Consider the following 27,707-nt stretch of genomic DNA (forward strand, 5'->3'; position numbering starts at 1 on the left):
GGCAGGCGGGCTGGCTGCCACCGCGCCGCGCTCGGGCGGCGGCTCGCGGGGTGCCGGGAGCCCCGGGGGAGGGGGGACACCCGCGCCTCGCCCCGCGCCCCCCGGGGACGCGCCCCTCGCCTCGCCGGCGCAGACGGAGCGACGAGCCGGCTCCGCTCGGCCGCCCCCCGGGGCGCAGACCCGCTCGCTCGGTCGCCCGAGAGCCGGGGGCCGCCCGCCCGCCCGCGGGAAGTTTTCTTCCGGCTGTCGAAGAGCCCCGAGCCCAGGGGCCGCCCCGGGGGGGGGGGGGGGAGCCGGCCCCGCCGCGGGCGCGCTGCCGCCCCCCGCGGGGCGAGGGCCGGGCCGGGCGGGGCGGGGGTCCCGGGCCGGCCCGACGAGCAGCCCCGCGCCTCTGTGTTGCAGCCGGCGCGCTGGGCAGGCTGGAGCGCTCCTCCGTGTTCTGAAGGCGCGGACCCCCCGCTCTCCGCCGACCGCCGACGCTGTCCGCCCTCAGCTCCCCCGAGCACGCCTCTCCCTCGGCTGAAGGTTTGTGCGCTGCGCGCCCGCGGCCCCGCGGCGGGGCCGGGGCGGGGAGGGGGCCGCCGCCGGGCTCCGCCGCCGGCCCCCGCTGCGGCAGCGCGGTGCCGGGCGGGAGCGGCGCGGAGCGGCGCGCGGGGGCGGGCGGAGGGAGCGCGGTTGTGCGGGCCGAGTCTGTGTGACCCTGTTTCGTTTCCAGCCATGCCCTGTGTTCAGGCTCAGTATGGGTCCTCGCCTCAAGGAGCCAGCCCGGCCTCCCAGAGCTACGGTTACCACTCTTCGGGGGAATACAGCTCCGATTTCTTAACTCCGGAGTTTGTCAAGTTTAGCATGGACCTCACCAACACTGAAATCACTGCCACCACTTCTCTCCCCAGCTTCAGTACCTTTATGGACAACTACAACACAAGCTACGACGTGAAGCCTCCTTGCTTGTACCAAATGCCCCTGTCGGGACAGCAGTCCTCCATTAAGGTGGAAGACATTCAGATGCACGGCTACCAGCAGCACAGCCACCTCCCCCCCCAGTCCGAGGAGATGATGTCCCACTCAGGCTCCGTGTACTACAAGCCCTCGTCGCCCCCGACCCCCTCCACGCCCGGCTTCCAGGTGCAGCACGGCCCCATGTGGGACGACCCCGGCTCCCTGCACAACTTCCACCCCAACTACGTGGCCACCACGCACATGATCGAGCAGCGCAAAACGCCCGTCTCCCGCCTCTCCCTCTTCTCCTTCAAGCAGTCGCCCCCCGGCACCCCCGTCTCCAGCTGCCAGATGCGCTTCGACGGGCCCCTCCACGTCCCCATGAACCCCGAGCCGGCCGGGGCCCACCACGCCGTGGACGGGCAGGCCTTCGCCGTCCCCAACCCCATCCGCAAGCAGCCCTCCATGGCCTTCCCCGGGCTGCAGCTGGGCCACGCTCCGCAGCTGCTGGACAGCCAGGTGCCCTCGCCGCCCTCGCGGGGGTCCCCCTCCAACGAGGGGCTCTGCGCCGTCTGCGGGGACAACGCCGCCTGCCAGCACTACGGCGTCCGCACCTGCGAGGGCTGCAAGGGCTTCTTCAAGGTGAGCGGGCAGGGCGGCGGGCAGGGTGGCGGGCAGGGCGGCGGGGGGCCCCGCTGCGGCGGGGGGCCGCGCTCCCCTTGCGGATGGAGGTGGCTTAGGACGGAGAGCCGTGTCTGAGCTAACCGAGTGGAACGGAATTCCCTCTGGTAAAATTAAGTGATCTCTTTATTTCACCATCCTGATTGAATAATCTTATCATTTTAAATAGAGGAGGTCTCCAAGGAATGTAAATAATATGAATGCCCACGGATTTGTATTTACCGAGCGTCTCCTTCCCTCCTCTTGGCATATAAAACGCAGCTAGGAGCTGCGAGGTTAGCTCAGATGTTAACGCTATCAATTTTCTCCTGTTAAATGCCCTGGGAAAAAAAAAATAAAGGGGACAAAAAGGGGGGGGGGGGAGAAAGGGAAAGAATAAAAAGAGGAAAAAAAAGAAAGGGAAAAAAAAGAAAGGGGAAAAAAAGAAAGGGGAAAAAAAGAAAGGGGAAAAAAAGAAAGGGAAAAAAAGAAAGGGAAAAAAGAAAGGGAAAGAAGAAAGGGAAAAAAAGGAAAAAAGGGGTGAATAAAGAAAGGGGAAAATAAGAAAGGGAAAAAAAAGAAAGGGGAAAAAAGAAAGGGAAAAATAAAGAAAGGGGAAAAAAAAGAAAGGGAGAAAAGAAAGGAAAAAAGAAAAAAGAAAGGAAAAAGGGGGGAAGGGGAAAGAAAGAAAGGGAAAGGGAAAAAAGGGGAAAGAAGGGGGGGGAAAAAGGGGGAAAAAGCAAGGGGGAAAAAGAAGGCGAAAAACAAATAAGGAAAAGGGTCGGGGAGATGGCGGCGGCCGGGGAGCGGGGCCCGCACCGGCGGGCCCGCAGGACCGGCCGCTGACGCCGCTCGCCCCGTCCCGTCCCGTCCCGTCCCGCCCCGCCCCGCCCGTCCCCCCGCAGCGCACGGTGCAGAAGAACGCCAAGTACGTCTGCCTGGCCAACAAGAACTGCCCGGTGGACAAGCGCCGCCGCAACCGCTGCCAGTACTGCCGCTTCCAGAAGTGCCTGGCCGTCGGCATGGTCAAGGAGGGTGAGTCCGCGGGGCCGCCGTCGGAGGCCGGGCCGGGCCGAGCCGCGCCGCGCCGAGCCGAGCCGAGCCGCGCCGAGCCGAGCCGAGCCGCGCCGAGCCGAGCCGGGCCGGGCCGGGCCGCGCCGGCTGAGCCGCCCCTCTCTTGCAGTGGTGCGCACAGACAGCCTCAAAGGCCGGAGGGGTCGGCTGCCATCCAAACCGAAGAGCCCCCAGGAGCCCTCTCCCCCCTCTCCCCCGGTGAGTCTGATCAGTGCGCTGGTGAGAGCCCATGTCGACTCCAACCCGGCTATGACCAGCCTGGACTATTCCAGGGTAAGCTGGACCGAGCTCGCGGAGGGACCCACGCCTCGCCCGCCCGCCCGGGGAGGGGGGGCGGCCGGCCCCGCTGCGCCGAGCTGCCGGCTCCGGCGGCCGGGGGGGGAGCGGCGAGCCGGCGGCAGGCCGCCCCTCCGGGGCCGCCCCAACGGGGGCCGGCGCCGAGGCCGGGCGGCCGCGGGCTCTGCCCCGCCGCGCCGCGCCGCGCCGGCGGTCCCGGTCCCGGTCCCGGGCCGCGCAGGGGGAGCCCGGCCCGCGCACAGCCCGGCCCGCGGCGGCCCCGCCGCCTCCGCCGCCGCCGGGACGCGCCGCCCCGGGCCGCCCGGTGGCCGGAGCGCCGGGAGCGAGGGGCGGCGGTCGCAAGGGCGCGGCCCCCCGAGCAGGGGCGGGCGAGCAGCTGGCGGGTCCCGTGCCCGGGGAGCCCCCGCAAGCGCTCGGTGAACGGCGTTTCCAGTTCCAGGCCAGCCCCGACTACCAGATGAGCGGGGACGACACTCAGCACATCCAGCAGTTCTACGATCTGCTGACCGGCTCCATGGAGATCATCCGGGGCTGGGCGGAAAAAATCCCCGGCTTCACTGATCTGCCCAAGACGGACCAGGACCTGCTCTTCGAGTCCGCCTTCCTGGAGCTCTTCGTGCTGCGGCTGGCGTACAGGTGGGCGCCCGGCGCCGCGGGGGACCTCTGGGCGCGGGGGATCGGGCCCTTCCCGGTCCGCTGCGCTGCCGTTTATTAACTCCCCGCTAATTAGGTGCCTCTTAAAGCCTTCCTTTATTGCTCCTCGAGTAATTAGTTGTTTAGCTTTTCTCCCCCCATCTTCTCGTCTTCTTTATCTTTCCTTCCCCGTCTCTCTTTTTTCTCTTTCACTCTCTTCCCTATTTTATCTTTCTTTCTTTCTTTCTTTCTTTCTTTCTTTCTTTCTTTCTTTCTTTCTTTCTTTCTTTCTTTCTTTCTTTCTCTTTCTCTCTTTCTCTCTTTCTCTCTTTCTCTCTTTCTCTCTTTCTCTCTTTCTCTCTTTCTCTCTTTCTTTCTCTCTTTCTTTTTCTTTTCTTTCCCTCTTTCCCTCTTTCTTTCTCTTTCTTGTCTTTCTCTCTTTCTTGTCTTTGTCTTTCTTTTCTTTCTCTCTTTCTTGTCTTTGTCTTTCTTTTCTTTCTCTCTTTCTTGTCTTTGTCTTTCTTTTCTTTCTCTCTTTCCTTTCTTTCTCTTGTCTTTTTTTCTCTCTTGTCGTTCTTTTTTTCTCTCTTTGTCTTTTCTTTCTTTTCTTTCTCTTTTTCTTGTCTCTCTTTCTCTCTTTCTTGTCTTTCTTTCTCTCTTTCTCTCTCTCTTCCTCTCTTTTTGTTTTCTTTCTTTTTCTTTTCTCTCTCTCTTTCTCTCTACTTCTTTCTCTCTGTCTCTCCTTTCCCTCCTCTTTCTCTTTTTCATCTGTTGTCTCTCTCTCTTTTTCTCCTTCACCTTCCTTTCTGTCTTTTGCTCTTGTCTGATTTTTTTTCTTTCTTGCTCTTTCATTCACCCGTTCGTTCCGGGGTTGTCGCATTCCTTCCAGGTCAAACCCGGTGGAGGGCAAGCTTATCTTCTGCAACGGGGTGGTCCTGCACCGGTTGCAGTGCGTCCGCGGCTTTGGGGAGTGGATCGATTCCATTGTTGAATTTTCCTCCAACTTGCAAAACATGAACATCGATATCTCTGCCTTCTCTTGCATCGCTGCCCTGGCTATGGTCACAGGTCAGTGTCCCCCCTCTCCCGCTCGGCCCGCCGCCCGCTCCTTGTCCCCTCCGCCCGCCCCGCCGCGTCAGGCCGGTAACGTCCCGCGTCCTTCTCTTTTGCAGAGAGGCACGGGCTTAAAGAACCCAAGAGGGTGGAAGAACTTCAGAACAAGATTGTAAATTGCCTCAAAGACCACGTGACTTTCAATAACGGGGGGCTGAATCGCCCCAACTATTTGTCCAAACTCTTGGGGAAGCTGCCTGAACTCCGCACGCTCTGCACGCAGGGGCTGCAGCGCATTTTCTACCTGAAACTGGAAGATTTGGTGCCGCCGCCAGCAATAATCGACAAACTGTTTCTGGACACTTTACCTTTCTAAGACTCTTCCCACGCACTTCCGCTGAACCGAAGGGGAAGGTCGCCTGTCGGAAGGGGAAGCCGCCTGGGCCCCAGCGGCACCCCTGGGTGCCAGCTTCCCATCCAAACCGCTGTTGCTAACCTGCTGCAGGCAGACCGCCAAGGGGCATTTGGGCTCTGGGGCGTCACGGATGCAGATCATGGACCGCACGAACACCATGGTATAAACTTTTTATTATCAGCTTATAAATGAATTTATTATTAAGGACGTCTGGTTAAAAAGATGACCAGATCTGGCGACGCCGGGCGCGCAGCTAAGACTCATGCGGTGACAAACAAAGCGTTAAGGTGACCCCCAAGTCTCACCCTCCTAAAGACTAAAGTTTTCTGCTGTAAAAGAAAGCTGTAATATATACGAAACCTAAATGTTGCGTGGGTGGCATGTCATTGAAGAAGGCGAAGGCTTGTAAATTTATCAGATGCGGTTTGGCTTTTTAAAAATTATTCTGTGCCTATTTATGAAGAAATACGGAAAACGATTCTAAAAAAAAAATAAATTAAAAAATAAAAGCTAAACGTGTTAGCAAAAAAAAAAATAAAAAAAAAGAGAAGGAAAAAAAGGAGAATAAAGAGAAAGAAAACCAAATCTCTCCGTACCAGGAAAGCATGACGATTCTAGGGTGACAATGTTATAGGCACTTGCTATTTCAGTAATGTCTATATTCTATAAATAGTATTTCAGACACTATGTAGTCTGTTAGCTTTTATAAAGACTGGTAGTTCTCTAAGCTTCAAACATTTTCTCAACTGTAAAATAGGTGGGCACAGGTATTACAGACCCCGAAATCCTCCCCAAAGGGACACATAGTGTTTGTAAACACCGTCCGACATTCCTTGTTTGTAAGTGTTGTATGTACTGTTGATGTTGATTAAAAAAGAAGTTTATATCTTGATTATTTTGTTGTCTAAAGCTAAACAAATCTTGCATGCAGCAGCTTTTGACTGTTTCCAGAGTGCTTATAATATACGTAACTCCCTGGAAATTACTGAGCACTTTGAATTTTCGGTTCGTTTTGTTCCGTTTCTTTATGTCTGAAATTGTCGGTTAATATATTATTTTATGTTCGCGTAATATTTTTGATGTTGCCATATTCTGTAGTATTTTCCTTTGTATATTCCCAGTATGGCACATGATACGAGGCGCTGCCTTTTTTTTCTATGGTGTATGACAGTTAGAGACGCTGATTTACCCCCCCCCCCCCGATAACTCTTTCTTTGAGAAAGACCGTTTTAATGTTTACAACAATAAAACGTGTAAACGAATGGCATCTCCTCTTCTCTCCGCCCAAGCGAGAAGCACGGCCGCCAGCACCCGCCGCCCGCGGGGCCGCAGCCTCGGCGCGGCGGCGATGGGCGCGGGGGAGCGGCGGTCCGGTCCGCGCCCGCCCCGGCGCCGCGGGAGGAAGAGGCGGCGAAGCGGCGGCTCCCAGGTGGGTCCCCCCGCGCCTCCCCCGCGGCAGCGCCCCGCAGCACCCCGGCCCCGCCCAGCTCCTCCGCTGAGCGGGGCCCGTCGCCGGGTCTTGCCCCCCCCCGCGGCTCCGGAGCAAAGCGGGGCGCTCGGCGCCGGGGGGGGCCCGCGCCCGGGCCGGCCGGTCGGCGCCCTCCGCAGAGGGGGGGTCTCCGGGGGGGGCCTGCCTGCGAGGGGGGCGGCTGCTTTCCCCCGCAGCCGCCTTTGCCGGGACCGGCTGCCGTCGGCACCGCGCTTGGAAACTCCCCGGGCGGTGCGGGCAGCGGCGCAGGAGCTGCGGCCCCGGCGGCCCCCCCGGGGTTGCGGCCCCCCGCGGGGCTCCAGCCCCCCCCCCCGGCTCCAGCCCCGGCGGCAGAGAGGGGTCTCGGCGCGGCGGGCGGCGGGACGGGGATGCGCTCGGCGGGTGTCCCGGCCCCGCACTCCGCGCGGTCACGCGTGGAAAGGGAGGAGGGAAGGAGAGCCCGGTGGCACGCCTGGGCATGTGGAAAACTTCAGCCTCCTGCGTCGGAAAAAAAACCAGATGCGCGGGGCGGGGGGGACGCGCTCGGCTCTCTGCCGCGCATCCCGCCGTGCCCCGCCGAGGAAGAGCCGCGGAGGCGGGGTTGGGGGGCAGCCCCCGGGGGCGCGGGGGAGATGTCGGGGGCGAGGGACCGCGCATCCCCCCGCGGCCGCTCCTCAGGCGCGGAGGGCAGCCAGCCGTGCCGGCCCTGCGGCCCCCCCCCCTCCCCCGGGGCTGCTCGCCCGGCGGCCACCGGCAGAGCCGCCGGCCGCGGCCCGTCGCCGCCGCGCGAGCACCCGCGGCTTGCTGCGGGAGGTGCGGGCAAGCCCCGAGCGCCGGGGAGTCGTGTGACGGTGCGGCGCGGGCTGAACGGGACCCCTCGGGTGCGTCGGGGGTGGGGACTCGGGGGCTCGGCCGGGCGGGGAGTTGGTAAGAGGAGAGCTGGAAGGGGCGAAGCCCGGTCCGAGGGCAGGCGCGGTCCGCGAGCGGGCAGCGGGGCAGCGCCTGACGGGCTGAGCGCGGCCCGGAGCCGGGTGCTGCCGCAGGCGCGGGGCTGCAGTCGTGGCGACCGCAAGGCTCACACGAAGCCTCCGCCGGCTCTCGCTTTCCCTCGAGCAACCGGCTGCTTTCACCAAGCGCTCTCCTCAGCGTCTTTCGCAGTAACTTTTCCGACATGCTTAATCCCCTACGCCTGCGGGAGAGCAGAAGTTGGCCTTCCCAGGCAGCCGTTTGACACCTGGCTTGGCTTTTCCCTCCAGCTGCCAAGCGGTCCCACCTCCCCGCAGGTTCCCAGGCTCTTCCCTCTGCTCCGCATCCCTCCGGATGGGCTTCTGCCCCAGCTGCGGCTCGGTGCGGCACCCGGTCAGCGGGGCCTTGCGGCAGCGCAAAAGGCTGGGAGCGGTGCTGCCCGCCTGGACGGGAGCACCCGGGGGGGTTTGGTTGGGGCCGGCGGCTGGTAACGGTTCCAGGTGCCAGGGGCTCTCCCACCTTAGGGTATTCCCCCTCCGCAGGCAGGGCGAGCTGGAGAGGGACGGCTGCCGAAGCCTCCGCGCTCCCGGAGCGAGGAGTCTGCTGGCCTCCCTGTGCGGCAGACCCCTGCGAGGGAGGGAGGGAGGGAGGGAGGGAAGGAAAGAAAGAAGCGCTGTACAGAGACATTTAGAAAAAGGTTTGGAGTGGAAGCTCAGCGCAGAACATGGAGCTGAAGGAATAATTTTTAAACGGTAGTATCAATGGGAGGATTTATTAAGAGATTTTGCTTCTGTAGGCATACAGTATTTCAGATCGGTAACTGTCTTAATTATTTTAGCTCCGTGCTGACTATGAAATTTGTTACTGCTTTTTCTGCTTGGCTGGTGTGAGAAGGCAGAGAAAACCCGTTCTGTTTTGCTCCCCCAGGATTTCCTTTTTTGTAGTTCATTATCAGGCCGCTGGGCTGATTCGGACCTAACTTTTTCGCTCGTACGATTGTCTTCTACAGGGTTGCTCCTTCAGTGCACCGATGCATAAGAACAGAGTCCGTTTGCTTTATTTCTCTAGAAGTCACATTCCTATTTCCAGTGACGCCCGCGCAGTTACGTTGTGGATGGTCTCACTGTTCCTCTCCGGAGCCGGCCGCCTTTCTCCCCCTGCTCCGGGAGGATGAGAAGATTGCACTAAGGCATAATTTTCCAAAACATGCTAGGGTTTACAAACTTGACAAACACACGGGAATGAATTCAGGTCAGGTGTTTGCTTACACAGGACATCGTATTCAACTCGTGACATTTAATTTAAGCTTCGTTTATCCGAGGGCCTGGATAACGTAACGTGTGCCTTGCATGTGTTACGCTTCGAGTTCTGTAAAACCGTGCTTGTCTGCAGCAATTCCAATATAATTCACAATTGGTGACTTAGGGACAAGAAAGCGTCGCGACGGATTCCGAAACCACCTTTCCTGAACGCGGCACTGGGAAGATGAATTACTGCAGGCACGAGACCCGTGTAGGAGCTTTATTAGTTTTGGAATGCAATCAGCAACACTTGCTTTCTTAGTCCTTTACCTAATTATCCTCATTGCATATGTCACATACATAGAGAGCAGCCAGGAGGAATTTATGTCTAGGGTAGTCAAAGCTAGAAAATTTGTGTTTTATGTGATTTTACCCTTCTGACTTTTCTTCCCTGGTAGAAATCCCTGTGCTGGCTGCATACATAAAAGCACTTTGGATGCACCTGTAGCTGATTTTTTATGTATAAGTAAACCCACTGCTGCATAATCTGCACTTGCTGAAACGTTAGCCCTAAGTAACCTTTACAGCTGGTTATGGTGCAGAGGGAGATGTTGGTATTCATGAATGTTTTGACATATTTGACATTTTCTATATGGTGCGCTCTTTCTCTGTTTTCCTGATTTCCCTCTGTCTTTGCTCCCCTATTTTAGCAGTAAATAGTAGCCTTCACCAGACTATTGGGGTCTGGGTTGGTTCGGAGGCGGAAGGGTGGATCTGCAAAGAAACTTAAGCTTTGTGGGTGTTTTTTTTAAATTTATTTTATTTCAAAGTATGTGTCTAGGTAAATAATGGGATTATTGCATTTTAATGCGGTGCAACTATGACCAGAAGAGCTCATTTTGACAAAACAGGTGATTTGTGTTCTCTTTCAAGAGAAGCATGTCTGGCATACAGATTTGTGGAAGTCTGAAGGCAGGGGATTTCTGCATAACTAGAACTTAATGGAGATGCAATATAAATGTATTAGGGTTATTACAGTACTGGCAAGGCGGCCCTGCTTAATTCAGCAAGGTGAGTCGTGATTGCTTGAGTTTCCAGTGCAATGTTTTCTGCAAGATGGAGAACGTGCCAGGCCGCAGAACGACTGATGATAAAGCTGATTTGGGATAAACGCAAACAATACATTTAGTTGACCAGGCCTCATGTCTGTTCAGATTATTTCCCATTTTTACCCACAGTATTCTGTGCGAACCCAAATCTCGTTAGTAAATTTGAGATTTACTCAAAGACGAGAGAACCTCTGTAACGCTGGTCAGGTCTTTTGGTCACTTAACGTTTTTCTCCTCAGCTGCCTCTTTCCCGATTGAGCGGTTTTCGGAACGTAGGGAGCGTTTAATGCAGATGAATGTTTCTATTTGGGAGAAATGATACTTGAACGGCTGTTGTATGCAGACGCGCAGCTTTTTCATGTAGCCTCCCTTGGTGGGACTGGGGCCGGGTTCCTCTGGTTCACAGCGGTTGTGGTTATTACGGTTGTTTTTCGGCACGCAGTGGTTGTTGCTGTGTGTGCTGGGTTAATGCTCTAAATCGCAGCACTTCAGGTTTGGTGATTGAGGTAATGGCTTTGATAGGACAAATCTGCTCTACAGTACTGGCAAAAATAGCCTTTAATGCTTGTTGCATATCTTATTAAAGGCATAGGGGCTCGCCCATGTTAATAATAAATACTAAATAACATTACTTGGCTAATTTTTCTTGACTAACTTGGTTTTCTACAACGAGACATCAATCCAAAATTTTAATTATTCTGTAATTTTAATGTTCCATGCAAATTACACAGTATACGATAACAACCCAGTCAGAATTGCAGACAATAAAACGCAGCTGTAATCCAGTTGTAAAATAAATGGCAAAAAGTCTTTTCCGTCTGTCCCATTCTCCAACAAAACTTGTAAAAATGGTTGCCATTTGTAAGCCTTAAGTGCTGAGAAAGTGCCTCCATTTGGTTACTGAAACAGCTGCTCAACTGGCGATTCGGTAACTGCGTCTATTAGGTCCCAGGGTGAGACGTCCCTGATGCACGCTGGGGTGTACGGGGAGGCAAAGGCCAGGCCTGCCTTGATGGCACAGCGCTCTTAAATGGAATCATAGAATCGTTCAGGTTGGAAACGACCTTTAAGATCATCAAGTCCAACTGTAAACCTAACCCTGCCGAGCCCACCACTGAACCACGTCCCTGAGCGCCTCATCCACACGTCTTTTATAGTTACGGTACGTACCTTAAAACAAGAAACCCTCCAGCTTCTTCATAAAGAAATAAAGCGAAGCGACAAGCTCTGGAGCAACACTTAAAAGGCCAGCGATGAGGGGCTCTGCTGCGGGAGGAGCGAGTGGATGCCGTCAGCCCCTCAAAGTGCTCTGACTCCGGGGAGGGAACGTCGCCGTGAGCCAGGGATGGGCTCAGGTCACGGCGCGGGGAGCGGAACCACCGCCCGGATAGGATGGGTCTGCCTCGCAGATCAAAAGCAGCGTCTTACTTCCCGCTCGGTTGTACCCGGTCCGGGATGCAGTGTCCCAGTGGATCCCCGCAGGGGGTGAGGAGGGAGCAGCAGCCGGAGCCCGCACGGGACTCCAGAAGGACCGTGGCTGCAGCGAGGTCCGCTCCGCGTATTGCTGCGGGTACTCCGCAGCTTTACAGCAGTTGCACCCGTGCCTGTTTGGCTACTTCAGTGCACTCCTGGGAGACTGCAAGCATGAGCATTTTGAAAGAAAAGGTGCGAACTGCGAATCCCCTTGCTGCACAGAAGCAGGGTGCCACGCTTCTCCGGGGGGCACGTGCAGTCGCTTCTCTGCAGAGCTCTCTCGGAAGGTTCTGCGGGTGATTTGGTACCTCTAACGCATGGGGATCGCTCTTTTTTAACACTGACGTGGCTAATTCTGGAGGATTGCTTCTAAGTGTTATTCTCTTTAAGACTGTCCCTGAGTTTGTACAGGTTGACATTTTTTGTGTCCCAGATATTTCTCCTGTTTTTATCTCCACTTACGCCCTGTCAGCTGCCACGACAGCTCCTTACCTCCAGGTGGGAGGGCAGGTGAGCAGCTCTCCCTGGCAGCCATGTCAAGGTTGCTTTGCTTCCTGAGGCTGCTGGGGTGGGTGCTCCCTGCTCCCTGCCCTCTCCCTGGAGCAGGATGCAGCCCAACTGTGAGGTGCAGGGCCTGGGGGGCCTGGGGGCTGGGCTGGGGCTGTGATAGCACTGGGGTGGCACTGGGGTGGGGTTGGGGGGGCTGGGTGGGGGTGAGGTGGCGCTGGGGTGGGGCTGGGCTGGGGCTGTGGAGGCGCTGGGCTGGCACTGGGGTGGCGCTGGGGTGGGCCTGGGATGGCACTGGGATGGGGCTGGGGTGGCGCTGGGGTGGGGCTGGGGTGGGGCCAGGGTGGGGCTGGGCTGGCGCTTGGGTGGCACTGGGGTGGGGCTGAGGTGGTGCTGGGGTGGGGCTGGGGTGGGGCTGGGATGGGGCTGGGGTGGGGCTGGGGTGGGGCTGAGCTGGGGTGTCCACCACCCCCCTGCAGGGAAAGGCGCTGCCTCCCGGCTGCCGGCCCGCGGAAGGCACTCCCCTGGCATCGGGATGGCTTCGCAAAGCACGGCTTAGCAAGCATCCTCACAAACTCGGGGGTTTTGTATCTCTCTCCAGTTCTGCAAGTCCTTTATGTAAGCAGCCATACCGTGGTGAAGTTGTTGGGCAATTTTGTTTCAGAGCCATTTAAGTCGTTTAGGATCCTTAGTTTTGACAATTTTACTCTCCTGTTATAAGAAATTGCAAACATAAAAGTGTAACAGCAGGAATCTGCTGAGTCCATGGAAGCAGAACTCACTGCTCCTGCGAGCAGTGCTTTTGGTGTTGTACCTGAAGTCACTTAGTGAAGGTTCAGGACTATCGTATTTTCAAAACAACATTTCCCTACAGCTGCAATTAAGCATTTTGAGAAGCTAAGCGACTAGATGCTGTAGTAAGCTTTTTCTCTGTTTTCATGTAAAATTGGGTATTTCCCTGGACGATGTGCCCAGATAACATGGATGTGATTCTCAAGTAGTGCCGTGACTTCCAGTATCTGGCTACGAATTTTGCTTTACAGCAGGAGTCTGATTTTGCAAACCTTAGGCACACAAGTATACTGGCATCGACAAACTTCTGAAACTAAGGACTTGTTAGTACAGCATCATTCCATTACATGTCTCTCTCTCTAACGTAAATGGTAGAGGCTCCCAAAGAACAGAAAGCCCAAACAATGTATTTGTGATATTTATAGCAAGAATGATCTACTGTGTAACTGCGCGCATAAACAAGGACAATAAAACACAGTTGCGTCTATTACAAATTAATTTCAGGTCATATACTGATGTCTTTTCTGCTGAAAAACCTCTATAAAAATGAATTTTTGTGCTAATTCCTCAAGATGGAGCTTACAGAACTTACAGAACTGAAAAATCTTTACTTCATTTCATTTCCTAACAAAAACAAATAAATTTCATGTGTTCGCATTACTTCTGTAATCATTTGTAAGTGAGCAATATGGCTATGACTAAGAAATACATCTTTCCTAGAATACATTTGTTTCAGAGTTGTATTTTTAGCAGATTTGCAAAACAAATATGAAATAATGGCATAAAGTTATTTGGAAAAATTATTGCTTTAGCAAAAACAGAGCGAGACGGTTAGCTAAAATTAGTTACAAACATCTGCTATCTATTCCTTTGTTAAAATCTTAGGAAAGAAAGTTGCAGGTTCAGTAAACGAGGGGCTAGATAGAAACCAGGACTTCTGTAATCCTAGAAATACCCGTGCCATGGAAACTTGGACCAGGTTTATTTTCTGTAGCGATCAGAGGACGTACAAGCCCTGAGAACGTTTACAGATGTTTCTGCACTGGAGTGCAATTTCAGAAAGAAATCCTGCGTTGTTTTCATTCGTACATCCACAATTCCTTTACAAGTTAAGCAAATATTTAACGGGGATTAACACTGCGGTGTTCTTTATTCAGAGAAACATGAAAATAAACCAGGAATGGTTAGTTCTCTTAATGCAGAGGGAACCATGCCATGAAATCCGCTGTTCTAGACTGAATCACGAATCAGTGCATGGGAACGCAGAAGACAGCGACGTATTTGAACTTGTAATGCAGCGCCTCACAAAACCTTACTTGAAAGCTCAGTTAAAAGGGGCCGGGCTGTCGGCGCGTCGGCAGGGCTGGAGGGAGCTGAAGGACCAGGAGCAGAGCACCAAGGTGGTGCTGGGGCTGGGCCAGGCTTCCAGGGCAGCTGTTACAGCCTTCGCTGTTAAGCTCGGCGTGTCTGAGCATCTGCGCTGATGATCTGGAAGACAAACAGCAATTGTGTCATATATTTAGGGGAAATGAATGTGTTTTTTTCAAACAAGCAGGATAGTTAGAGGTTACCGATACCTATAGGGCCCTACAGAAGTTGGGAAGTGAACACCTGCTCCGACTCCCTGAGACAAGCCTGGTCTAGGAATTAGGGCCAGGCTCAGGACGACTTTATTTTCCCGACTAACTCTTACTTTGCTGTCTAGTGCAGAAATAGTGCAGACCACAGATATTAGTGAGAAGGAAGTAACTTTGAAGAAAAGATGTTAAGTCGGAGCTGGAAGGAAATGTAACAGGGTTTAATGAGCTTGTCATGGGACATGCGGACAAAATTAAAATTGGAAATGTGCTTTGAGGCGAAAAGGCGAGATGGAGCAGCCCAGTCTTTCCGAACGCAGGTGTCCAGCAGAATGAAATGCTGAGTGGCCTGTTTAAATGTGGTGGTTGTATTTGTGATAGAGTCAATATTAACATTTCTATTAAACTCATACTGTCGCTCCTGCTAGTGCAGGATTGTTTCCTGTGCTGCTCGTGGCTGTTTGCTGAAGCCAGCGGCTATAAAGTACAGTAGGTGATGAAAACGAGCATGTCATAACTGTAAACTGGTAAAACGTTCCTGTTTAACCCAAGCGGGTTTTGCCTGTATGCTTTTTCATGGATTCTGTTTGGTCAACAGGCTCTTTGCATGGATATTTCTCGGGATCTCGTTTTAATGAGAAAAATAATTCAGGTGTGGCCACTGTTAGCTCATGGAGAGGATTTACTGCCAACTCCTAAACCCCTTGAAAACTGATTTTTAAATGAAAGTGTTAATATAGCTCTAAGCATGTTGTTGCAGAAACGTATAATTGTACTCACTGCCATTTGAAAAGACCTGTTTTCAAATCCTGCTCGAGTCACATACAGAAGTGATCTTGAGAGTCCTCCTAATCCCTACTGGATATCCCTCTGTTTCATCAATAATAATAAAACCTCTCTGCCGCACGGTTTGGCACGGCGAGGCACGGTTGGCAGCTCCTCCGCAGCAGAGGGCTGGGGCTGGGTGAGCAGATGTGTTGCAAGTCTGCTCCATGGTGCAGTGGCACAGCTGTGCGAGGAGGCTGGCACAACAAATGGACGCATGGGCTGGGCTCCAGTTTGCGGTTCCTACAGCTAGGCATCTTGGAAGCAGTAGACTCTAGGAAGGTAAGATATCAGCCAGTGCTTTTTCTTCGCAGTATTTGCAAATAGCAGCGTAAACAGATGATACTGCAGAACTGTCTTTAATGAATGTGTTTTGCATAAACAGTTGTATTAGAAGGTGACAGAAAAAAAGGAACAGTTGTTCATGCAAAAAGTACTTAACTAATTAAGCTTGAGAAATTTTTCAGAAAACTGAATGCTGTGATTTTTGTCAGAAGCGATGGTTCGCTTCCCGTGTCGCTGGTGCTTTGCTAATACCAAATGCCGATGCGCTCCCCTAACCCTTTCTCTGAACGGAGGGGTGACACCCCTGCAGCGATGGACTGTCAAAGCAAGGGACCAAGGAGACATGACTTCATGGTGTGTTCGTTCCCTTACCTGTGATATTAAATCTCTACACACCTGGAGATCTGCGCACCTGCCAAAGGCATAGCGTCTGTGCACTGAGAGCATCGAGGCCTCGGCACAAGAACTCAGACGTGTGGTTACCTTCACGCTCTCTGAATAGCTCTGGAATGAACTCAGCTATTCACACACCCGACGCGGATCGCGGGTCTTTGGTCAGTTTTAACTGGGCACGACGCTCCTGCGATCCCCGTGCGGGAGGACTGTGCTGGCAGTGCCGAGGTGCAGCGCCTGGGATCGTACGTGCTGTCGGGAGGGCAGATGCTGGGGAGAAGTGACGCCTCCGTGTCGGCAGCCCTTCTGCCTCGCGTTGGTTTTGGCAGCTCCTGCGACATCAAGGGAGAGCAGTACCTGGCCACTGCTAATACAGCGAGCAGGATGAATTCAGAAATCTAAATAAGCCCTTGCTCAGAAGGGAGCTGAAATCTCAGTTTTTGCAGGTGTCTCCACTGCTGGGCTCTTGTGAAGTTTACATTCCCTGTAAATGTATTAAAATGTGTGACTTCATTTGTTAACTCGTCTTTTTCTCTAAGGTGTTTGCAAAGCTGATGACCTTCTTTGCAGGAAGGTGCGACAGACAGAGCTGTTAGGGGATGGCTGCATTTTCCAACCCTTTCACAGACGGTGAACCTCGGCTGTATGCTTTGTGCCGTTTTTGGGTGTTTTGGTTTGCTTTTTTTCTTCTTCCCCAGGGAAAGCTCATGGAAAGCCTTTCCTCAGCAGAGCGGAGGCAGTCTGCCAGCAGTGGTCCGGACTACCGGGCGAGTTTGGTTGGGCAGACGCAGCAGTTAAGGAAAATAGCCCCCGTAACCCTCCAGTCCCAGTCCCTCCTGCAGTGACAAAACAGCACTTGCTGTGCTGTCAAAATGAGGCGACTTACCTAACAAGATGGGGAGAAAAAGTGCCTTCTCTGTGACTTACTGAGGTTTTTTCATGATTTTAATCAAGCGAGTTAACACTTGGATAAAGGGAAAGCTTTACTTTCAATTGTCTGTCCATGTTTTAATTTTAGGGTTTTTTCTGTACCATGGCAGTAGTTAGTCTCATGTGTCAAAGGCTGTTTCCACAATTATGGTTTGCCTAATGGTCCTTTTGTTATAATTCATAGGCTAATAGAAGTCAGAGATGGAAAAGACCTATTAGATTATTGAGTCAATGCCCTGCAAATGCAGGATATAATCTCCTAGATAGAGGATGTATCGGATATTATTAAACAGATTTTACACTTGATCTTAGCTAAATTATGGTTAGTAGTCATTTGATTCCTTGAACGGTGTAATAACAATGGCTTAATTTCAGGTTTTGGGGGAGTGTATCTGTATTTAAGTTTACCATTTGGCATGTCTCTGTATTGCCTGTAGATGTGCATGCCTTCTGAAGGAAAGTTTACACATTCCTAGCAGACAGCAGTGTGTGGGGAAAAAATAATCCACCAAACCTCTCTAAAAAAGCCTTTACATTTCCCTGACTTAAAGCAGTGCAAAATACCAACTTTGTAGGGAAAAGAAAGCTGAAGAAGGAAAAAAGCTTCATCAACATAAGCATCAGCAGTAATCTTTATGAAACCCAGATGGTTTTTCTTTGTTTTCCAGCTGAACTCTGAATGCCTCTGGATTCGGGCACAAGCGAACTCAAAATATTAAGGAAGACTCGCTTTAAAAAAAACCAAACCCAAATCCACGGAGAACAGACCTACACAAACCTACCTTAATGATTTCATCTAGAGATGTTCAGTCTGACGCAAGAGCAACCTCCTTGCCCAAGTCCGGGCTGGGGACGTGCCAGGCTGCGGCGCGGTGGGGACCTTGCAGGCAGGCAGGCAGGAGAGGGGAGCCGTTCTGCCTCGGGGGGGGAGCTTCTCCTCTGAACTGGTGCTCCGTTCTCCACCGCACCAGCTAGATCCCTCTTCTCCTCGTGTGGCTGTTTCCAGCAAGGCTGCCTGGCTGCCCATAACGAAGATAACGAAGCTGTTGGTAATGGCGAAGCAAATACCCATCAGCGACGGCCGAGAGACCTGAAGTTCTGCTAACTTGACTTGATGATCTTACAGGTCTTTTCCAACCTTACTGATTCTGTGATTCTGTAACGCCTGGGAGCACGTGGCAGTGTTTGAGCCCTGGGTTCCAGTGAATTACATGTATTGCAGTTTACTTTAACCTCATTAAGATCACGCGGCTCATGCTAACGATCAGCCAGGAGAACTGCCCGTTCGGTTACATTGTGTTCTAGTTATTTGGAACCTAGGAAATTGGGGTGTTTTAGCATTGAGTGCCTTTGTAAGGCATTGCTGAAGTCAGATGTCTCGGGAAGATCACCTGCCGTTTGTCCTGTTTCTGCTAAGCCAGAGGTCATCAATGTAAGATCCGCTAAGGCTTGGGCTTGAGCGGAAGCCTTATTTGCTGAGTGGTAAATACTGCATTTGTTATCTTCTTGGGCATTCTTGTGAAATTCTGTATTCCCTATTTCTGCTTCCTATTTTTAATTTTTTAATTGTCATGTGACTGTTTAGAAGAATCAACATAGTTAACATGCAGGATGCAACTCGTCTGCCTTCAGCTCCTCTTTTATCTAACAACCTTTTTTCTCTGTTTCTTTGGGTTCGTGGTGAGGTGTTTGATTAACACCACGTGTGTGCTCAGTGTGTGATGAAGATCCGACTGCAATGTGTCTCGACCTGTCAGCCCCGCGCAACTGCCAACAAGGTCTGGGTTCCTCCTCGTTGTTTGAGAAGGTCTGAAGAAGTGGTCCTTGTTTGAGTGGGGTAAATTAAATGTCTTTCCTTCTGTCACTTATATGAACTGATGTACTACACAGCGTATGAGGCTGATCTGCTTCCATCAGAAGAACTCGGGAACAGGACTGGTGCTGTTTTAAGTAATGTTTCCCTGTTTTGGGATAAAGGAGCTGTAAGGAGGGAGTCATCCCACAGTTTGGGAAGCATTTGGAAAAATAAGAGCTGGGGTGGGAAGGGCCCATTGACTGAAAAGGCTGTAATTAAAGGCTGGACAGGCCTTGTTGACTGGGAAAGCAATTAAAAGATGGATGGGTTCCCTCCAGGACAAAGACGAGGTGCTATTCTTCAGGTTTGAAAACCTGCCTATTCTAGTTGAAGTTCTCCATTGGTGGGCTCTTGATCAAAACCCATTTCATAGTTAAAGATAGCCACCCTCATTGCTCCTCTTTGTCTGTGTATTAGATTACGCCTAGTCTTAGCTGCTTTTTCCAATCTTCTGAAGGCCTCTAGTACTAAATCTGCGGGATTTACAGTAAATCTGCTATCAGTTGTTCTCAGATCTTCCTTGCGACAGATTTCCCCCACGATAGTGCTGCAGGGCATGCAAGGAGACCTTGGTAGCTATGACACCATGTGAGAATGTGGCGGTGTCCTTGCTGAGAGTCGGAGGCATGGCGTAAGTGATGGGGCTCAGCTGATAGCGGAAGCATGTGTGCCCGTGCCTGTGCGGCCGAGGCCGCGTGCCCAGCCAGCAGACACTGAAGGAGTAGCTATGGCTGTCTTCCTCTTGTTAGGTATTTTTTTGGCATGCTTCAGCTGAACTGAGTTTGATTACGTGAAGTTAATATATGGCATAAATTTGACCTCCAAGTTGTTTTCAGTACTGTTTTAATCCGCTTTTCCAGGAATACATTTCTCGTGTAATATCTCAGTAAGAGAGTCTGGCCGTTCTGCTGTTAAAAAACAGTTGTCATCAAATATGTGGGAAAAATTGGAACATAAACATGAGCATTGCAAAGACTGAGCAGAAAGTTTTGAGATTTTAATATGGAATTGTAGAAGTAGAAATTATTACAGCAATAGGTTTGTATACTTTATAATCTCATGTATCTAAAAAGAGATGTCCATAACATGCTATTTTACAGCATTTTTCTTCCTGTGACTATTACTGCAGGAGCCCTTCTGAGCCTCACAGCTATTGTCTTAAAGAGAATAACATAGTATTGTTTCTTGAGAGTTATGTTAAGTACAAACCCCATATATATAGCAACATGCAATTTTTAAAACAAGTTGACTGAGACCATTTTTTTCAAAAGTGAGTAGAGACTCTGGGTACCTGCAGCTAGACATGTTAGAGATATGACTGGATTCCAGGAGGAGATGTATAAGAAGTCCTCTACCATGAAGATATTCTGAAGTTACATGCATAAAAATGCTCACTGTTCATGAAAATGTAAGCTTTTCATCTTGGCTGGATTGACGAGCAAGCAGAAGGGCTTTTTAAACTGTCCACATGTTTCTAGGCTTTCCTGTAGTTGCTATGAAGTGCATTGATTTTTGTACAAAAGGATTTGTTTTTAAGTGCATTATTTCAAATACGAAGCGGATATCTGTGATGCTGGTTTTTCCCTCTTCCTTGGTTTGCAGTTTCTGCAGCTGATCTGCAGAGTGCCACGGTGACAGTGAGGAAGAAAGCACAAAAAGAGTAAGGCAGTGCTTGTACTTCATATAAGTAAAATGATGATTTTCCTCATCAGTAGTAAGGAGCGCTTGGAAAAACGTGCACGGGGGACATCTTTCTGCATGGCATAGAAAGGGTTTTCTACATCGTGAGCGCATTCCCCCTGTAGCAGGTATGCTTACGGAGCCTTCACAATGCCCTTTACCTGTCAAACTGTATTTGATCTAAGTTTTCATCCTCAGGGTCTATAATAAGCTTTAAAAACAATATATGAAATACGCCTTGAGGACCCCAAAACATTGGAAGCCAGGGTTCCTGAAGCATTAATAGGGGAAAAAGTGATGCGTCTCCCGAAGCCATTTGTGTTTACCCACTGTTGCAGTGTGTCTGAGAAGCATATGGTGTAGTATGCCTATGAGTAATGGAAGTCTGTTTCGTTTTGGGGTCAGAAAGAATGGATTTTTCTCTTCTTTTACTGATTGCCTTACCTGGACAGTAACTAGACAAACATTTACAACTCAGAGGATGTAATGCAATTAAGACTCTCTCCTAACAGTCTGATGTGCCTATCTCATTATAGAGAGTGACACCATTGGAAGACATATGTTGAAGCTTTCAAAGTGATTTTGGTATGTGAAGGTACAAAGGAGATGGACGATAAAACTTGTTAGATCTTAGATGCCTGCTGTAGAAGTGGTGTGCACAGATTCTCATGAACAGCCTAGTCCTGTAGCTGTCTTTGGGGAAAAAGAACAGATTATGAAGGAGTAATTCAGAGCTTGAATTCACATTCTAGCTTGATGTTAAATTGCATTTATTAATAGGAATAGGGGCTCAATTATTTTTTTTAAAGCTGAAGCCAAAAATCTGAGAAAAAACTTCTAAAATAAGTTTGCTTCTGTTTTCCTCATGCGTGTAGACGTATCAGGATTCAAAGGTAGGATGAGCACACAGTGTAGGCTATTTCAAACCTTTGTGTTCCCTGCATTTGTAGAGTAGTCAGGGCTGATCAGCTCTTAGCGTAAGCTCAGACAGTTATGAGGTTGCTTTAATATACCTTCTGCTCCCTATACTCTTGGGGAAGTTGAGATGACTTTCAGGGCAAGGCTTCCCCGTCACTAATAGAGGGAAGCCTGCAGTGGTTGGGACACCACGAGGGTAGGCGGTGGTGGCACCGGGGGATGCCTCTGACATCCGTGGCAGCAGAGACGGCAGGCAACCCGAGGCTTCTTGCAGCTGGGGAGCGCTGGGAATTACTGGAGGGAGTGCTGCTGTTTTTGAGACCCTTCATCCCGATGCACTTGTGGTGAAGTCTCCCTGGGAGGTGCATCAGGCAGATGAAACCCCATTTCATGGTGCTCCATTCCCATGGACGCTCTTGTGTAAATCAAAACCACATTCTTGCTGCAGGTGCACTGATGTGTTACAGCTCTACACTTTTCTCCAACCCAGTATATATTTGCAGTACTCATTATAACAATCCTTCTTTTTCGATGCTGAAATGAACGTCTTTTTTTACTACTCATAAATAATATTACAGTAACAATTGCAGTTTTATGCAGAAGGAGAAAAATCTAACTAATGAGAGATTTCTAATTCCAGGTTTTTAAAGGGCAGTTGCTGTAAACATCTATAAGTCAAAAATAATTAAACACAAATTACAGAAAATACTTCTGAGTGCTTTGATTTTTGGGCTGAGAAGCCAAGAAACACTCTCTGCACAGACATGGCTATGGTACAGGATTTTATAGACAAGAACCTTGTACAATATTTTCAGTGTTAGAACTATTGAAGCAGTAAGTTGAAGTACTCTTGCACTACTAGGACTGGCAAATTTATGGCTTGCCCACCTCCTTTATCTCAGTAGAAAAACATATAAATTGCATATAAAACATATAAATTACAAAATGAGGCTATTTGTTATTTTCATGTTCTTTAATTTAAAGTCTGTGCCTGATGGGTTTAAAACGCTGCAGCGAAAGTTAAGGTACAGAAATTATATGCTGGCTGTAATATTTCTCACTGCATCGAGTTTGACCTTGTTTTGCTAGGCCTGATTTTAATACAGTGGTAACACTTGCCTTGTGGTAAAACTGATGCTTTGTCCTGACGACTGGGGCTAGTTCTTCTGGGAAAGCAGAGTGATTCTGCTGACTTCATAGGAGAGTCTGCTGAATGTGCCTTTCGGATGCTAAAGGGCATGTGTGGCGCCTTAGACCCGCAGGTCCGTGTGTACACAGGCTGTTCAATCCTCATCCAGGAGAACAGAAGCTATCAATCTTAAGGGGAAATAGTTTAGGTTTGTGTTAATAAAGCTAAAGGCCAAGAGCGGACAGAGCTAAATGAGAGTGGGTGGGAGGCAGGTGTGGGCGCACCCGGGGCAGGCGAGGACAGCCCCCCCGCCCGCAGCCCCGCTGCCCGCAGGAGCCATGGAATTCTTCGGTACGTGCAGAATAGCCAGAAAGCCACTGCAAACTTCTCGGACGCGCTCACTTACCTGCCTGCCTGCATTTGTGCTGCCTTGTACTATCTGCTATACAAGCACATAAGCTTGTTTTCTGTTCTGAGTGTTGTCACGGATAACGTGAGCCAGTATACACGCACTGCATGTATTGTAGCGCTGGGCTCAGAAATCAGACACGTGGCTGTATCATCTCTAAAAATATTTAACGGAAATGTTCGTTTCGGCAAGTGAAATGCAAAAAGCTTTCAGCTGCTTAATGAATGACTAGGGTTATCGTGTCTCTAGCTTACTTGCAAATATTTTTCTTAGGCAAAGTAAACTTTTGTTTTTTCTGAAATGTATTAGGTTCAAAGCTAGAGGCCAGCCCTCATCCTGGAAAGAGTAATAAAATATTTCCCCAAATCAACGAGAGCAAAGCAACTAGTAACGTGAAAGTTATGGTTTATTTTCTCTATGAGACTATTTTACTGTGCTTGGCTATATTTGGAGGTATATGCTTAATCCTTATGCAGGCAGTCTTTAGCTTCAGTAGGACCTTGCACCGGTGTTGAATAAATTAAAATGGAAGTTTTGGAGTCTGATTTTTCTCTATTTAAAGGGATTAATAATTTATTAAATAATTTTAATTAATTTATTAATCCTCAAAATTAATAAATACAGTTTAAGCATACAAATTATAAATACAGTTTAAACATACAAACACTAAGATTAAGCTGTAAATGCCAGTTCTCTGTTGCAGACCTTAAAATTTGAAAATTTCACGGAAGAGCTGACTGTCAGCCTTGTAGTATAAAAACTGTTCTCCTTGCTCAGCTCTCCTCTAAGGACTTACTGAAGTTGGTCGTCCCAGCCCCATAGTCTGGTGCCCACAGCAGGGGCTGACTGCACCCGCTGGAACAAGCCCTGGTCGCAAGGTGAGGAGACGGTCCTCACGGTGGCCTGGATTCTCCTTTTTCCCTCCATCAACAGCAGATGGATTTATTTTTAACTACTCATTCCTATGGTAATCTCTCTCCTGGTTAATCCTGTTTGGAAATAGAAATGTGCTCACTGAAACTTCATATATTTAGAAATAGCATCCCCTAAGAAAGATGTATGTAATGTGGAAGACTGTCCTTTAAAGTATATAGCCATATGTTAGGAAAGCAAAAAGGCTGATTTACCCATAGTCTTGCATCCTTTTGTCAAGATTTTATCATGGCTTGATGCAAGCTCTTAAAAAGGTAGCTGTAGAGTTGTAGTTTCATAACCTGCTTTAAACCCCTGGCTCCAAGCGCAAATTAAGCGCGTGCTGTTCGCCTACAAGTTATGAGGCCTCCCAGGACTGTAGTTCCAGGGCTGTTCGGTCGGAAATCACCACCCTGTGCTCCCACTCGGAGGAGGGTTGAGCCCCCCGGGCTTGGCTCGGGCTCTGCCAGCCCCTGGCTGACTTATTCAGTTCAACTAATTGTATGAAAGCCCTTCTTGGGAATCAAACCAGCTCCTGCCTACAATGGTTAACAAACATTCGGGGGATAAATACACAAGCATTGCTTAATTGCACTGAAGTTATGACTCCACTTGTGGGTATCACCTGCTGTGTCTGAAGACTGGGTGAATGGGTAGATAGCTGTTACTCCTGATTAGGTAGCTGGTTATCATTTAGAAGAATTCGACGATTTCTTTCGACTGATTAATTGAACTAGGAATATGAGTACGCTCGCACTTTGGCCGTTCAGAATAGATTATCTGCAGTGACTAGAAGAACTAAATATTAATCCATGTTTAGCTTTATAATGCAAATCTGATTTTTAATTTTACATGGTGCTTTGCCACAGTTTAAAAAAAAAACCAACCCAAAACACAGTAGATCTACTCACCCCCCTGATATTTAAATAATTCATAACGTTGATAGCACAGACCCTTTCTTGTTTTGTAGTAATTAGTTTTGAGATGAAGTCTAATGTAAACTAACTCTGCTATAATGCAGATTACATCTGTGACTCTTTTGACAGCACTGTCCTAGTGAACACGCAGGTAATTCTCAGGTTTGCTGGTGAATATTGAATTATTGTTCCTAGAACCTTCGGTGTTTTAGTCTCCATTAATACTGCTCTGAAGCACAACCGGGAGCGTTTCAAAATCTGCGAACCGGGCTTGCTTTGGGGCAGAGCACCTCAATAAACTGCCCCTTCCTGGTTGCCAGAACACATTTAATGCTTCTGCTCCATAAAAGATCATTTCTTTCTAGGGAGAATTAAAGCAAACGGAATGGGAATGGTCCATATGTATAAACCATGTACGGTTATTCTTACAATTACAAGTAAGATGGTGATAATTACCATGGCAATTTGTTTCTTTATGGATGAGATTTCTTCAAATAGATGCAGAAATATCTCTTCTCTGTCTCTGTATCCTTATGTTTAGCTTTTCTCTGAGATAAAGGTTTCACAGCAAACATTTTAAGGAAATTGATGGTGCTTACAGGAAAGCCTCGTTTTTAAAAATGTTAACATTTTTCACTAGTCATATAACTATCTAAATAAAAAATTGTCCTTAAAAGTTCCCATCTCATATTTAATAGCCAAGGGGGATCTTGGTAGCTAACCAAACTCGGGAAAAATATACAAGTGCGTCATCATCCATATTGCTGGTTTGAATGAACATGGGTTACCAGCAGCTGAAAGCTAACAGGGTTAGCTGATTTGCTGAGCTTGGCTTAAACCCTCTCCTGCTGAGGAAGGTGCTGCCTTCGTCACCTACAGATGCATCAAGGCCAGATGCTCTTTACTGGCTTCCCTCGGCTTACCTGCTTACCCACCCCTGCTGCCTCTTCTGCTGGCTCTGAAAAATGCGATTAGTGCCAAAAGAAAAATCCGTTTTGCCCACACGGAAGTCAATGGGATGTAGAAGTGGTTAGTTACCAGAAGAATTGATTCATCAAGTAAATTATTCAGTAAAGACGGCAAAATTAATTGAATAACATGTTTTAACAAATGGAATCTGACTGGCTTTATTGTGCATGTTCATGAGACTAGCAGTGGCTGTGCCTTTTGATTCAGGTTCGCCTGCTCAGTTGCTTGGCAATATAAATTTGAATTTCTGCATCCACTTCTGGAATTTTACTCTTTGCTCTTAACTTCGTAGATGTCAGCATTACAGCAGTTCTAAAATTGAGGTTAGTTAGCAACAGGTAAACTTGACTTAGGTTACAATTAGAAGATTTTTGGGGAAGACTCATTTACATGTTTTTTTATTGAGGGATTTAGCAAAATCAGTTGATCGTTATACGAATTCAGAGCCATGGCTTTTTACACAAACCTGGAAAAGTGCCTCTTGAACTACATTTATCATACAAGCTTGAAGTCCATTCCTTTTGTTCCTCTAGATGAGACAGGAGTCTGTTTCCCAAGCCTAATAAATAACATATTTTTTAAAACTGGGTGTACTTATTCAGCATCCCCTGTAATGTTTAGGTAAGTGCTGCAGGGTTTTCCAAGTGCAGTGTCAGAAGCATTGCTGTCATCTGCCTTCACGTGTCCCATCACAAGTGCTTATTTGAAGTGCCCGAGCGAGGTAGGCAGTGAAGAGAGACAGGCTGCTTCTCTCAGTGCTTCAGGTGCTCTGCGTTCAGAGCCGCGCTTTTCCTACGGGCTGCTTTGGAAACCTGGAGGTAGATACTGAAGGTTAACTCGTGAATTACACAAGCGCTGTATTGGGATATTAATTCTAGTGGTCCTCCGTCTTAGGTCCGTGGACTGCAGCTCTGAGCGTCTAAGCTCCTGCAGGCAATGCTGTACTCTTCTCTCCCCGCCAGCCTCCGTCTCGGCTCTGTAAGGTCTGGTGGCTCGAACCGCATCTCAGTCTTGTAGAGCACACGTTCCTCAGAAGTCGCGGAGAGAAGAGCCACTAGTTTCCTGACGGTGCTTTTCATTGTGGTATTTATAATTGGCAGGAATTGCTTTCTCTAAGCCTGTTACATATTTTAAAAGTGATTTTTCTCTTTGTCATTAGAGTCTGGTTCTGATTTTCTTACAGTAAAGATTTTCGGTAGATTGTATCGCCAGAAAGACAAATCTGTTAGGTCAACTTTGATTACATTGGGGAGACATATTCCATTATATAATTCACTGGGCCCTGTACTATTCTTAAAGCAAAATACAAAGCTACCTCAAATGCCAGAGTTTGATAGATTCAAAATGCATCCCCTCCAAACTCCATTAGGCCTTCTAATCTTTAAAGCTCTTCTTGTTCCTCCCACCCGTGCCTTCCAGAGTTTTATTCCATGTCAGAGGCACTTCTCCCAGTAAATACTCTGGACAATTTAATCTTGCTTCCATGATCTGGCTGGGATGAGTGTCATGTTCTGCGTAAGGGAGGAAACTTATAGCAAATATTTAAGTGGCTTCTTTCTTTCATTTAAACATAATCAAATGCTTTGAGGGTATAATACAAAGCACAAAAATGCAAAGTTGTACATGCAGAATAACACAAAAGAAGAGCAAACGTGACTGATAAGATAGGTGCTGACTGAAACGTTGTCTGAGTGAAGATGTATTCTAGCAGGAGATGCTTGGCAAAATAGATCAAGTGGAATTGTAGGAACACTGGGAATGATTACAAAATTGTAAGATATTTCTATGGGAACGTCGGTGGTCTGGATAGTAAAACAAGTGGAAAACATGCCAAAAAAGAGCATTTTAAGTCGAGAGGAGGGAAATTCTGCAAAATAATTTCATTTGAAGTTTTAACAAGATTTAACTGGATCCTATTTCATAAAAAAACCCAGAAATGATATGCTATTTGCATGCAGGAATGAGAGCTTATAGTGGTACTGACATGTTGAAGATGCTGGTGCCCAGCATATGTTTTTCTGTGCTGTCATTGGCTTAACTGTTTTACAGATTTCGGGTTGATGTGGTAAGCCTAAGTAGGTGGTATGCCCGACTGTGATGTGAGTTAGGATGTGCAGCCTCCCAAAAGCTGAGCGAGCCAGCTGTCTTTGAAATAATTAGAAGAAACTGTGTAAGCAGTATCAAAAGGCATATTGAGATGAAGCTGTGATGAAGTTTTTTCAAAATGGAGGAAAAAAATTAGTCTTTGATACCTTTGCTCTGGTTCCGATTTAATAGGAGA

The 27,707-nt window shown here is 49.3% G+C and overlaps 1 protein-coding gene across 1 annotated transcript; it reads left to right on the plus strand.

Moving 5' to 3' along the window:
• The first annotated feature begins 717 nt into the window (after positions 1-717).
• Positions 718-5,072, plus strand: NR4A2 (nuclear receptor subfamily 4 group A member 2). Its single transcript, XM_059820384.1, has 6 exons — positions 718-1,581; positions 2,505-2,634; positions 2,783-2,946; positions 3,404-3,606; positions 4,493-4,671; positions 4,776-5,072. Exons 1-6 carry the CDS (start codon positions 718-720, stop codon positions 5,030-5,032), a joined length of 1,797 nt encoding a protein of 598 aa, XP_059676367.1. The 3' UTR covers positions 5,033-5,072.
• The last annotated feature ends 22,635 nt before the right edge of the window (positions 5,073-27,707 follow it).

The sequence above is a fragment of the Gavia stellata genome, chromosome 8, assembly GCF_030936135.1.
Source record: "Gavia stellata isolate bGavSte3 chromosome 8, bGavSte3.hap2, whole genome shotgun sequence".
Taxonomy (NCBI): domain Eukaryota; kingdom Metazoa; phylum Chordata; class Aves; order Gaviiformes; family Gaviidae; genus Gavia; species Gavia stellata.

Coding starts and splice junctions, on each gene's coding strand:
- NR4A2 (XM_059820384.1), top strand. CDS start 718: ATGCCCTGTGTTCAGGCTCAGTATGGGTCCTCGCCTCAAGGAGCCAGC. Junction 3,607..4,492: donor GTGCTGCGGCTGGCGTACAG/GTGGGCGCCCGG, acceptor CATTCCTTCCAG/GTCAAACCCGGTGGAGGGCA. Junction 4,672..4,775: donor TGCCCTGGCTATGGTCACAG/GTCAGTGTCCCC, acceptor TCTCTTTTGCAG/AGAGGCACGGGCTTAAAGAA.